Source organism: Acanthopagrus latus, chromosome 18 (genome assembly GCF_904848185.1).
Source record: "Acanthopagrus latus isolate v.2019 chromosome 18, fAcaLat1.1, whole genome shotgun sequence".
NCBI lineage: Eukaryota > Metazoa > Chordata > Actinopteri > Spariformes > Sparidae > Acanthopagrus > Acanthopagrus latus.
In genome coordinates, this window is record NC_051056.1 from 5,233,151 (window position 1) to 5,247,608 (window position 14,458).

Genomic DNA, 14,458 nt, shown 5'->3' on the forward strand with positions numbered 1-14,458 from the left:
ACTCACCTAGGACCTCCCAGTTCATGAGTCATGATTGGAGCTTAAAGGAGGCTGGCTATTGGGTGCCACAACTACATGTGCCACTGTCATTGTGGCATTTTTTTCAGTCATGGATCACCTTAAAATGTTCCTAAAATTCACAAAAACTATTAAGTAAATTGGACCTTGCAGAATCTTAAAGCTTGAAAGAAGCTGTAAAGGAATCCACAGCCAAAATATCTTAACGTGAGGGTTTTAAGCTCCATAAAGTATATTTAGATATATTTTTCTGGATGTGAGAGAACTATATAAATACAACACAGAATCAAAATGTGGTTGCGAGAAAGTTTTTTAAAATAATAGATTTTTTGTTTGGGTAAATAAGGATCTTTCTTATTTATTAATTCAATCATTATAAAACACTCAACATGCAACAACTATTCTGATGAATACATGTTGCACATCATCACGAGGGTTTATTGGATGTTCAGGACAAATTTTAACTGAGTTCAATAAGCAGTGAGCGAGGCTGAGATTACATATCCAAAGAATCATTTTGCTCCAAGCATTAGCAGTACAGTTGAAGGATTATTTCCAAACTTCTGTGGATATAATAGAATATGTCGATATTTGACATGATTTCTTTAAAGAAGATATGATTTGGGAAAAGGTCTGATTTCTGGGTGAGTTGGCATGGAATGACCCATATGTTTTATGCTATATTCAGGTGGGCATCATTTATCATTCTTTCTTAAGATCCCCTCTTTTCAGAGTGAGCATATCTCTAGCATCTGATTTCATCAGTCATTTCTATTTATGATCCTCATTTCAGCCATTTCCCCTCTGTCTGTTCTGATGAAATTCACCTTCTTAATGTTCACCGCCTCCTCCTAACTCTCATGATCTCTCCCTTCAGACATTAATTCCAAAGACTTACTTTCCAATAATTTTTCTCCCTGCTTGTCTTTTTCACTCTCAATCCTTCAAATCTCTCATTTTCATCACCTCGTATTCCTAGGCTCTTTCCCTTTCCCTCATCCTCCTCCTCCTCCTCCTTCTCACAGTGACATTTGACATGACTGCATTCAGCTCACACAGCTGACCATATTAGCTATTCTGAAAGCATTCTGCATGCCTGCTGAAAATCCAAAAGGGCAAGATCTTCACCCTCATCGCGGCAACCTGCCTTCCTCACATGGCTGCAGGAGAGAGCTGGTTGATTGGAGATGACCAGCTTGGTTTTTCAGACCTGCATGTTATGTTTTTTGTCCTCTCAAAAGGACAAAAATGGTATAAAACCAATTTCCCCAGCTTGTGTTATGCTGCAGGGGAAATGCTTTGTGTCTCTGACAGTGTCTGTCCAGCAGAACAATAACTTGGCTCTCTCTGTGTTATTAATATCAGTTTGCAACACTTGAGAACGTGCCAGAATACAAATGAAATCACGAAAAGCCCATTTCCATTCTAAATGTTTTAAGTGGTGTTCAGTGGATAGTAGCGGTGCGGCGTCTGACACTGAGTGGGTCTGCACACATAAAAACAGTAGAAACACGAAAGACAAAAGAATCCAGTAATTGTAAAACTGCTTGGTAAATCACATGGGGGCCACTTTTATAAAGACAGTAATTGATGTGCAGGCTTTTAAGACGATTGTACCCACAATTATCACCAACAGGACTGTTTTTCCCCCTCAGTGCTTTTGATCCTGGCAGCTTGCTCGGAAACCCATAATTATTTTATCCAATTTGCCTCTTCTAATCACTGCTAAAAGACTAACCAATGTGTACTGCATCCCAGATTTCCCTTTAAATGATAAAACTGGTTTATTGTTTAAGCTCTGGTGCAACCTAATTACATTAAAAACTGTTCCTACTCCCACCTGGTGGTGTCTATTCAAGCTGATAGTTTCGATAGTTTCTTTACTCATGGACTTCCAATTCAGATACTTCTCCCTCCACACCATTAAATTAAGGATATGTTCACTCTTATGGGGTATTTCATTGATCCCAATGCCATGAACGAGTCTGAATTATTACTGATTTTGATTCCTGATCTGATTATCAAAAAAGTTTGTAAAAAGTGCAGTGTTCTACTTAATTCTGTTGTGCTTCTCACACAGTGTTCAGTCCTTGTTATATTAATCTTGTGATAAAAATGCAAAATTGGATGGCTGCAAAGTTTTGTAGATTTTTTCCAAATGTATGGAACATGTTATGGAATATCAATATTTTTCAAGGTACTGAATTAAAGTTAGGAATTCCAGTAACATCACAACAGTAGTAGTAGTAATGATAGAAGTAGTAAGTCTTGTGACTGAGCGTATAGATGGAGCTTTAGTTTCTCATTGGAAAGTGTCATCGGACAGCAAAGTAAAACGGTGAAAATATTCTTAATATGGGCAAAACGAACGGCTTGCCGACTACTATCCACTGTAGGACATACTCTGACTTTGGATACCACATGAAACCCACATTAAAAAAAATTAATTATTCCTTTAAGTATAAGCAACAAAATTAATGTATCGATATTTCAAAACCATGGCAGAAAAAAATCTAATCAAATCTTCATGGTCAGCAGGGGGAGGCAATTTGTCTTTCTGTTTTAGTCGAACCAAGCCTTTAAGTAAGGGAGAGGCTGTCATTTCAAGAGGCCCTGAAGAGGAAATGAGAAACATAAATTGCCATCCATCAGTAAGTGTGGGCTAACCTGCTCGTCGCTACGGTGATAGTCGTTGTCCTCTTCTGGCTTCTCCTCTCCTGCTTCTTTATTGGCTGTCTCCTCCGACTTTGTGTCACCTGTACAGCAAAACGAACAGAGGAAGAGCAATGAGCTGCAATGCTGCACACATACACTTTCATAAGTGCATAGTTGGACACTTCGTTGTCTTGAAGTGCATCTGCATGTTTCTCCCATCACACTCATTAACTTAAGTCAAGAAGCTTGAGCTTAATTGATGTCCGTGGTGGCTCTGCCGAAGACAAGACTTGTCTGCAGACGTGTTTGTAACTGCAGTATTTACACAGCTTGTGGCTGTTGGAGTGTAGAAAAGAAGCCCCACAGAGCTCCATTTATAATGCAATTACACATCGAAGGGTGTCAAAGAATCTTTTCTGCAACAATCCTCTGTCTGGGCATGTCTCTAACGCAGGGCAACTTCTAACAAGAAAATAACCCATTCATTTTCCATAGCGATTAGCCGTCATGAGGGCTGGCTTCAGTTCTACATTAATTGAGTTCGTCCTGAGTTTGCCATTTGTTTCTTTTTTCAGGGGAATGAGGGCAGATATGGGAGGATATTAGGGAAGCAACAATCTCCGGTGAGCATACGGTAAAATAAGAAGAAAGAGATTTCTCCCACGCTGTGCAGCTGAGGGTAATGTGTTCACAGTGGTGAAAGAAAGACAAGATACTGTTTAATAAAACACCAGAGAGAGCTTCAGGTTTAGAGATGGAAGAAGGCTGAAGGACAGAGAACAACTTAAGCCAACTATATTAAAAGAGTTAATGTGAAATATGTGAGAGAAAGTTGTTTTAGGGGCGAGTTATTTATAAAAACACAAGGTCATATTCCCTCCAGAGAGTTATAAAGTAAGGGTGGATGAATGGAAATTTAAAAAAAAAGTAAGGATTCAGATCAACAGTTGTCAACTTCTGCAAATTAAAAAAACCTGCTTTACTTAATTGCAGAATGAGATGACAGAAAACTTTTTAACACAATAAGAATAAATTAAAGAATCTGGCCTCAGATGGGGGTTATTATTGTAGTAGATGGAAAGGATAACTAACTCGTAGCAGTAAATCTGGAGTTGAAATTAACACTTTCAATTTTAATTAATTTCAAAATGACTTTCCTGGTGAATCAATAGCTGTTTTTTGACAAGGCAGCAAGCCGCCTATTTGGCTGTCTTTTTTGCGGCTAGGACTGTGGATTTAGACAGAGGGCAGTACACTGGTGTCGATGACCTGCACTGTTGTGCTACCCACAGCTGGGGAGTTTTAAACCAGGAAACAGCTGATCACAGCAGTCAGTCCATCACTTCATTCGTGGATGTCAAGATGAGCAACTGGAGAGCCGCAGACATCCAGGAGATGCTAGCATCTCCTTTGTCTCTGCAGCTGTCTTCTTTGTCCACTTGTAGTTTTAGCGGTAAGCTACTAACAGATTCTACTTTCAAATTAAAAGCCCCCGACTAAGAACCCGTTCCTGAACTCCAATGGGGTGCAATGTAAAACTCTTATTTTGAAGACAAATTCGACCTGCTTCACCGTTCACGCCTAAAGTGTATATTTTCTCTGCTCACCGAAAATCTGATTTTAAGAGGTGGGCTTTCAACATGATTTGTGACATCACAAATAGTTTTGAAATCTTGCTCCAATATTCAGGGTAGAACCTTAAAGCCTCCAATGCACAGACAATGAGAATGGACTTGCAGTGAAGTAAAAAGACAGAAATGGTACCGGGCTGGTTTTGCAGCAGATATAGAGGATTGAATCTAAATGCAGTTAGTGTTGTTATTCTATAGTCATTAACATTTTACTGCATAAGGATACATTCAAACAAAAGACTATTACCAGTGTATTCTGTTTTCTTGTGTGGACATTACCACACAGTGGAGGACAGACACCAAAGAAACTTTTAAACTTCCGTGAAACAGCATCTACAAAGTTGTCCTTGACAGGTCTTGTTATGTTTTTTTTAGTTAGACTGTACCAGTATTGAATTTTTAGATATGAAACTTAGTTATCAAAGTCAACATTGCAGCACTGTGACAAAATTGCTGCATGGATAGCTATTGCTCTTCTGTAACCTTTAGAAACAAAAGAATTTCAGTCCACTCTTCCTTAATTCAGTGGCTGTAATAACGTGTGTGTGTGTGTGTGTGTGTGTGTGTGTGTGTGTGTGTGTGTGTGTGTGTGTGTGTGTGTGTGTGTGTGTGTGTGTGTGTGTGTGTGGACAGTTTACTTTGGCTCACACTGCAGTTGGAATTGCGTTCCTCCCTCTGTGACCGTTTTCCGTTCAGGCTAGCTGTCACCAATTCCACTGAGTATCACCGGTAAAGGTCTGAGCCTGCCCCGGTGTCTCTGCAGTGATTGTCTCCAGAGTCGGCCTCGCTGATTGCTTATCAAGAGAGGGACTTGCTCTTATTGTTGTGCCTCAACCTTCAAACAACCCGGGAGTACCTCAGTGACTCTAAACAGACAGGAACGCCCTGCTTGTGTTTGAGGTAATGGGATGATCGCTTGTATCAGGGGGATTTAAAAACCGAGCAGTCTGTCTCTGACAAAGTTTCACTCATTTGGGACAATGAAATCACAAAGGCATGTACAATGACAACATCATGTGAGGTACATTGGGAACAAGACAGATTAAACAAGCCTGGAGTGTGTGGGAGTTTATATTGTCACGGAAGAGAAAAGTGCACTCGGCAGACACATCATGGCACCATGTCCCTTTATTTTCTTGCGTCAAGTGCTCAGGAAACAAGGTAATTTAGGGAGATGAGCCTGTTGCCTGCTGGAGGTTTTTGTTCTGTCTATGTCAAGTGGCGCTCAGAAGAAAACTCACAGTATACGCACTTAAAAACAAAGTGAATACAGCTCAGATCATCTGTTCCTGTCATGGTGGCATCAAGCGTTCAGCATCATTGGTTCCCCATCAAATAAAAACAGAGAATGCATCTCCCCGTCATTTGTTTTCTCTTCACCAAAGTTTCCAAGAAAAAAACCTCTAAACTAAATGTATTGGACCTTATGTTGCCATCATTAACATTTCTGGCCCTGCATGCATCTCTGAGAAATTAGGAAAAGCTGCTCTGTCCTATGTCATTAGCGAAGTGCCAGAAGAATTCATTTAACTCGGCTGGTGAGAGAGGACCCCAGAGAAACGTTCTATTTCTGAGGGATTCTGGATAAATGAGCCTTTAATTAAGCATAATGTGGTTCAGCCCGGCTGGCAGGGCCAACATTAACAAGAGTGCCCACTGTCGCCTGTAGTTAGCGTAGTGTGATCTCTGCTTTACCATGTGTTAGCTTTAGTTTGCCATTCTTAAATAAGAGTTAATGAGCAGCGGCCATGTTAGTCAGAGTGGAAGTAAACAATCCAGAGTCTGGCTGTGTGTTCTACTGCTAACAGTTACTTTAAACCCCTGCAGTGTATCTGGATATAGAAATTCTCAAAAAAGTTTTTACGAAATGATTGAAAAGATGTTTTTGGCCTCATTAGTGAAGCCTCCTGCCTCCAAAAACAACAAGGTTTCTATTCATACCGGGGGTAAAGATAGACTTTCAGCCTAACAAGTCATTTAGCTTTCAATTTGTGAAAATATAGGGTGGAGAACAACTCTGAGACCAGATTTGAGACAGACCAGACAACTGACTCATTTGCTCAACTGTTTAACAGCAGCATTCACAATTCACAAAACACACTGAGCTCAATTATCAAAACACAGTAAAGCTGGTGGAAAAAAGCTTCAAAGCAAAAGACAAAACTTCTTTATAGACCCGAGGGAGATAACTTCCTGATCAATGAGCCTCCAAATGACATGCACGTTTCATTTTCTGTAGTTTCCCCTGCAAGTCAAAAGTAAAAAAAATCTTGAATCACAACCCAAGGCTTGAGACTTCATATTTGTTTGTGTTTTTCAGAAAACAGAACGGAAATGATAGTGAAAAACAGTCCCTTGGGTCTCCATTTCTGTTGGCGTCTGAGCAAATGATCCTTTAAATGTGTTTGTGTATGGATGTGAGTTTGTGTATGGATATGTGTGTGTTTACGCTCGTGTGTGCTGTAGCTAAACCTGTCTTCAAGCGACGAGGCACGGGAAGCTGGAGAGCACTTCCACTTCCATTTGAGCCTTAATTACCAAAATCGGAGAGGGGGATTAAGCGAGCGATTAGGCCTGCCAGCATGACAGCCCTCTGGGCACACATTTATACCAGCCCTGGAAGCAGGCTGGTGCAGAAAAGCCGTTGTGCACAACAAGCGGGCCAGGGACTCCTTCTCATTGGCTAAATTGCCTTCATCTTTACTGCTTAATGGCTTCTGCCATTAGTTCTGGTCATACTTCTAATGTTACTCATTACAAGTTGGGGGCTTCATGCTTTATGTCGTACAATGAGGATAACAAGACACTCTGAGGTGAAGAACTTTATTTTAGCAGGTGTGTGACAGCATACAAAAATAGGTTGTTCATCCACAGATAATGGTTTAGCCCACTTTAATCCATTTGCCTTTTTCTATACATATGATCTGGTTTGGCTTGAATCAGTTTGACTCAAGACAGAGGCAGCAAGCAGGTGTTTGCATCTCCATTTCAACATGGCAGCTACCTGCTTGAAGGTTTGTCTTTAACTGATTACAAACTCACCTTTTGCCCTCTGTAATGATTGTTGGTGACCAGCTATTTAACATTGTGGTTTTTCAGCCTGTTGTTAGAATTTTGCGCAGCATCTACCACTTATTGCTTGAAAAACAGAGCCAGGAGGATGAAATGGATCTAGAACCGGAAAATACCATTCATCCCAAAATGATAAAAAGCCCATCTGACCCAACTCCAGAGACGATCCATCTCAGGCATGACTTTGAGCTGATAATGGAAACACAAATCAACATGGCATGGATGGACTTCCAAATGCTCAGCATGTTTACTAGTTTAGGCAGGTTCTTCTTGTTCCCTGCCTTTGCTGGTTTTCCACAGCAGATCTTGGCCTGTAAAATCTCCACCACCTTTTGATTAGTGAACCATTGGTAAGATGTTGTGTTTTGGCCAGGGTGTGTTTTACATGCCAGCGGTGTCTTTGTGTTGTCATTTCCCTTACTCTCCTCAACCTTACCCACTTTCTGGGGCATCTGAATTCAATTGTATTGGAGAGGACAGACAGAGAGGGGTGGAGCGGAGGCAGCACAGTTTGGGGTTTCTTCCTCTTTTTTTTCTATGTTTTATTCCCAGTCGTTTTCCCCCAGCATGTATGGGATTGTTGGGTTTTGTTATTTTAGTTTGGGTTGGAGATTTTGAGTAGATCAGTTGTTGAGCTTTGTTTGGTTTAGTTGGATTTCTTTTGAGTTTGTAGTTAGTGGGGGAAACACGGAGTACAGTGGCAAATTGCAGGCTGGCTCAGCAGCTTCCCCTTCTTTTGTTCTTTTTGGCAGGGATTTCCTACCCATTGAAATTGTTTCTGTGAAACTTGAACTGAGGGAATGAAGACATGGGGGAAATGAATAAAATAGTAAATAAAGAAACTACATTTTTCACCTTGACTCTGGTGTCATGTTATATGTTTTGATCTCTGTGGTGAGTCTTCTGTGATTAAAGAGGTTGAAACATTGGATATTGTGTCATGTAACCTCTGTATGTGCACAAAGAAGTGCTTCTTCTTGCTAGCAATCAATATAACAATAGCAAGTTGAAGAAATGCTCAGTGTTCTGCTCCTTTTCAGTAACATATATCTAACAATCCGTCTCCACTGTGAACCTCAGCCACTGTGTTCTCTATCAGGGTGAATGAAAAATGTTGGAATAGGAGCCAACTGTCGTGTTGTTACATGACAGTTGGCTCCTATTCAGAATTGACACATTTTCAAATCATTGCTCGATATCACACAGTGAATGAAAGAATGAACGCCAACGCTATCGATAAGCTTTGATGCGCCCAAAGATCAAACCATACAAACTTATGGTGGTAAGTTTACATAGAGATTTGTGTTTCTCTCAGGCAATTTCATAGTCTCTCCATGGATGCATTTTCATTATTGTTGTTTTTTGATCACCTCAGCCAAGTTGAACACCACAGTCATTTGGACTAACTTAAACACTCATTAAAAGTAAAAAATAGGTAAACAACACCTTTTGGCATACTGTGGCTCTGTGGCTATGGCGTCTGTTGTGTACTACATTAAGGTAGTACGACCAACTGGTGTCACCACTTACCATTATCACTCAAGACTGAAACTGCTGGGCAAATTTCCTGATGTAAGAGACTCTCTGATCAAACATGAGACATCATCTTGGATAGATTTTTAAAGAATGTTTTTATGAGACTAGCGGAAGACGCATGTGTGATGTGGACCGTACCATTGCGCTGATCTAGATGAGTCTTCATGTTGCAAAGTTCTCCTTTAATGTCTCCCGGCACCTCCATCCCCAACTTCTGATAGAACTCCCTCTGCTTCTTTATCTCCGCTGTGTGAAAGAAAGAGAAAAAATTAGAGAAGGCAGTGTCCTCTTCTCAAGGTCACTGCTGTCACTGGACAGTGGTGTGTATGATTCTATATGTGTGTGCTTTAACCTGCTTCATTAAGCCCAGCAACAGCAGCAATATTTTATTTGAAGGCACTTGTTCCTCATGATATTAAGCAAGTTTGAAACAAAAGCTTTCTTTCTGTTTGGATTATTTGGCCTCATTCTGAATAAAGCATTTTGTTTCTTTCTGACGTGGGATATGCTGATATTATGCAGGCTTTAGGAGCACTCGTTGGAAACGTAAAAAGCACATTCACTATATGCATCTCAATTGAGGTTTTTACTAAAATTCGCAGCACACGGCGTCTTCTTTGTTTAGCTCTCAGCGTTGTCATGGATACATTATCCAAAAACTATTGAGCCAACAGTTTGCACACTGCAGTAGAGATGCATGGCCAAAGGCAACACATTTCTGGTCAGAAGGAGAAAGTAACCTACTTTCAACATTACAAAAAAGATCACAGTGCTGATCTCTTCAAGAAGGCAGTTTATTTTGTTATATTTATTTATTTGTACATTTGAAAGGAACAGGGCACAACTTTTTAGCTCTACCAGAGATAAGCTAATTTACATCTGTAGTCCATGGGCAGGAGACGCAGTTAAACTCTTTGATGAGTACATAATTGGATTGACTATAGCAATGATCTGAAGTGTGACATGTAGGGAATCATTCTTTGATGCAAAGAAGCAAGCCGTTCCACTTCTCTACATTTTGATGTGATACACATTGTGAGGTTATGTACATGCACAGCTGCATGTAAAACAGGAATATTAGTGGAACATTAATTTTCATTACCAGCTGAGTTGAACAGTTGAACTTCCTTTTTCAGAATAATGGCAAAAACAGCAACATTTTATACCCCAAAAACCCAAGGCAATCCAAGCTTCATTATTAAAAAGTCAATGTCAAAGACTATCAGTTGGATCTCTTGGGGGGTTGCATCATAAAGAAAGACAAAACATGCCACTTACCCTCTTGAAGTCCCGGTACCAACTTGTAGACAATGTCTTGCATTGTTCTGTCATGGCTAAAAAACAAAATACAAATATTTAGTTTCCTCATTTACATTCAAAAGTGTAAACCACACATCTAAAACATTAGAGATGTAAATAAATGGCATCTGCATCCCTCTGGATTTAAAACATTTCTTTATCATCTGCAGCAGTTGTTCTACAATCTGTGGCTTTAAAAAGATAGAAGATCAGGAAACATTCCATCAGCAGAAAAGTTTATTTTTTTCAGTTACAGTTTCAGTTACAGTTCTTTAATCTTTGCTATTCTCTTGCCAATTATATTCAGGTCAAATAAGTGCGCAAATAATGAAGAAAATAATAACAAGCCACAAAAGTCACAAAATGGCTGGGAGCCACTGATCTACAATATACAGAAAAATCCCCAGTTGATAGAAACATGACACTTAAGTTATATCAAATAAAACCATGTTATGATAGATTGAAATGCCACCAGCTCTCACAGGCCAGTGTGCAGCATATGCTTTGTCAGTCAGAGTGTTAAAGAGCATTTCACTGTTGGGCAGTGTAGGTGACACAGGTGCACAGTGTGGGCTCAGGTCTGCCGTCACCATGATGGTACGTTTTGGCACCCGGCCGTGGCAGCCAGCTAACGGATTCGAAGTGTTGGATTTCCTGCAACGTTCTGGAGGAAATAGTTGAGTTTAATGTGCCACGGTTATCTCCTGTGCTGTCTACTGGGAGAGTCATTGTATCTGGGGCCAGAATTAGCTGCCTGATGCTTAGGGGTGCTCCACAAGGCAGCAGAACACTGACCCCTGCTGGACAAAGCTGGTAGGATTACTCTGACAGGCAACTACAGAGGTTTTACTGCTGCCGCGTCCAAATGTGACACAGATCAAATGTGTAGGTTCAAAATCTCCACAGGAGAGATCTGGTGAGCAAACAATCCCCTCCCACAAGTTAGGGGTCTAATGCCTGTCTAATGAATGTACTTTGCAGGCATTTAGAGTAATGCTAAGTATTATGTTTTATTGTTTATTTATTGAACCAGAATCATTTCAACTATGTGAAAAAAAAGATTAAATTGATCAAGCAAAGCCACACTTGACAGTACAAGAGGCAGGATTAGTTCTGCTCAGCTCATTCTCTGTGAAGACACGCCTGAGTTTGATTCTGAGTTCAATCTCAGACATCAACTTTGATCAATCTTCTTGATGAGCAGATGGCTTTTATCTGTCATCTGCTGGGCGTTTTCCTTCAAATCACTTGTGATGTTTCCCATCAAGTCCAATTTCCTCCAAACAATGAGCCAAAAAAAGAAACAGCTGTGCAAAAAGCTAATGTGTTTGAAATGGAGCATTTCCTGCAAAACAATGAGTCTGCAGACAGCACAGTTTAGACGGTAATGACTAAATTGCTGGTACAAATTAAGTGTGTTTGTTGCATTAATCAGACATTAATGCACGAGCTCTCAGAGGGGCACGAACAACAAAATCCCTCAGTGAGGAGGGTTTAGTCTGGAACAGAGAACTTCACCAAACAATAAGGAGCTACATGGCTTTCGAAATGGACCATCTTTATTTTTACCTGACGGGAATATAAAGTAATTAAATTCAATGTTCAAAATGTTTGACGTGCACTGTACTGACTGAAAGTTCTTGTTATCATTTCTAGTGGTCAGTTATTAGATAAAGTGCCATTTTACTTTCAGATTTAAAGTAAAATTCGTCAAATATTCCCCAGTTGAGCTTGAAGGGGTCAGCTACAGTATGATAACACTGAGTCATGTTTCATGTCAGCTATCAGCAGTGATGACCAGCTCAGTCAGTAGTATTTCTTAATGTCTAATTTGCAGTGTCATAGGAATAGCAAGGTACAGAAACAGCCAACCTTCAGCAGACATTTTGAGGCTTTTGTTGCTGCAGAAGAAAATAAATAAAATGGACAAAGACCAGCAGCACTGTTTATTCTTAACTGGCAGTGCACTGCCGAGTCTCCCAGAGGCAGCCAGCAGCTCACTGCACACTGATGGAGCTCTCTCAAAACTCTGTGTGTGGCGTATGTGTTTGTGTGTGTGTGTACTATATGGTTGCGAGTGCAAAGAGACCTATGGAGAGGAGGAGCGTACTGTCAATGGTTAAGAGAGGGGGAAGGAGATTAAACAAACACACTGTACCTGTGCGTGTGTGTGTGTGTGTGTGTGATGCAGCAGCCCCCTCACTCACCCGATATACTGCAGTGGATGGCTCTGATGAATAACAATCCTACATGTGGGGCATGTGTTGTTGTCCTCCAGATACTTCACTAGGCAGCTTCTACAGACTGGGGACACAGACACACACAGTCAAGGTTACTCTCTAAGATACATCAGTCAACAATCACACAATGTATTTAGCATGTTTTCAGCTTATTTTCTTTCTACACTTGCAGTCAGGCTAAAACAATAATCCTGATTATCTGCTCAATACTCTGATCACAATCACTCCTAATGATCTGAGGACTAACCATCAGTCAGCATCAAAGTGAACAATTTACAATCAATTGCTTGTAATTACAACCCAGCTGATAAACTAAGCAGCTGTGAATAGCTCAGGAATATGATTCATCATAACCCCATATATGTCAAATAAGTAACAAGAAATAGTTGAGAGAAAACAAATATTTGAGGTAATTTAAGAACAGAATCTCATCATCGACTCGCCGTGTTAATGTAAAACAAATGTTAGCAGAATGTTCACAGAGTCAGCACAAGAAAACATGAACAGTGTATGCATGTTTCCATACAATGCTGTTGGGTGAATATTAGAGGTTATTACTCAAATTTTCAGCAATAAGTGGCACTAATGCCTCAGTTAGGTGCCATTAAACTATTGTGTGTGTGTGTGTAGAGTAGAAAAAAACGATGAAAATATGTCTCATGTTTTTAGTCTCCACATTGCTTTTCCACCTCCAAGCATAAGCATGCTTTTGCGTTTTTTCCCCAAAATGTTGGGTATTTCTGCTCAGCTTTCTTGGGGAAAACAATCTTCTGTCTATAATACCTAGATGGTCCACCAGAGGGAAACAAAAAGTTTATTTTTACCATAAAACATGGTGATCATGTCTTAAGTTACTGTTCTTTAATAAATTATTTTAATGGACCCTTCTTAGGGTTGGTGATGTCAGAGTTGTTGATCTACATTTGCATTAACTGCGAGACAACGCATCAGAATTATTAAACTCGAATTCTTCCATCAGGATCTGCATTTCCTCTTCGGTCTCAAAAACAAACCATTACTTTGACTTTTGGTTAATATGTGCACTCTTTTTTCTAGTTGGAGAAAGTGGTTGAAAAATGTCCAACACAATTTCCACTGATGAAGTCTGAAAGAAGGGATTTTCAAAGTACACAAAATAGAGAAAAGCAACAAATCATCTCGGAATGTTGAGGATTTTTCTCAATCAATACATTTTCTGTCAATCAGCCTACTGATTATTGACTACTGATACTCCACTGTGAAAGACAGAAAGCAGTTCGAGGGTGGACCAGGAAATTCTGCAGAATAAGATGTCCACACACTTGCATGATGAAAACACACTGCTGAGCATCTAAAGCACTGATTTCACAGCTGGAACAACAGTGACACTTGTGAGGGAAACCTTCATGTGCAATCCTTGACAGCCTCTAAGAGCCAGCGCTGTGAATCACTGCACACAGGCCTCCATCAAATCCATCTCCACCTGACAGTTTTTATGGCTGTGGAGCTCAGTCTGTCGGAACACCTACTGCAGTGACGTAATGTGAATCTCTCTGTCTCAACTCTCCAACAGTGGCCCGTTTTTTGTTTTTTTTTTGCGAGAGGGAGAATCAAAGCATCTCAGTGAGACTGATGTTTGCGGCTCCCATCTTTGGTGGTACAGCTCCCTCTGGTGAACAGACGGCGTACTACACCGTCTGGTTTTGTCCAATGTAAGTTTAAAACACTGCACACTCTTGTTGCAAGCTAAATAATTGGTTGAATATCTAGCGTAGAGCAAATAAGACTTGACAGTGCTTTAGATATAAGATGTTTGTGTATCTGAAAAGATGAGCAACTAAATGATGAAACTCAGAGTCGGGCTTTTTGACTGGTTTGGGAGGATTTTTTTCAATGTCAACAAAAAAGAAAAAAAAAGCTTCACTTTCATCTCTTTCAGGTGAACCACAGAGCAACTGATTGGCTCACTTTCCAATCTGATTAGATCGTTTTTCTCACTTCTCTGTACTGGAAATAAATATGTGGGTT

The 14,458-nt window shown here is 40.2% G+C and overlaps 1 protein-coding gene across 3 annotated transcripts in view; it reads right to left on the reverse strand.

Annotated features, from left to right (window-relative positions):
- The window catches only part of LOC119007383 (polycomb group RING finger protein 3), a 68,282-nt gene that overhangs the window by 9,772 nt on the left and 44,052 nt on the right, over window positions 1-14,458 (reverse strand). For all 3 annotated transcript variants that reach the window (XM_037077033.1, XM_037077035.1, XM_037077034.1), the window contains exons 4-7: window positions 12,419-12,515; window positions 10,191-10,246; window positions 9,051-9,158; window positions 2,686-2,774 (exon numbers count right to left, since the gene is read on the reverse strand). In XM_037077033.1, coding sequence (XP_036932928.1) covers window positions 2,686-2,774; window positions 9,051-9,158; window positions 10,191-10,246; window positions 12,419-12,515 — 350 coding nt within the window. The remainder of the gene's footprint in view (window positions 1-2,685; window positions 2,775-9,050; window positions 9,159-10,190; window positions 10,247-12,418; window positions 12,516-14,458) is intronic.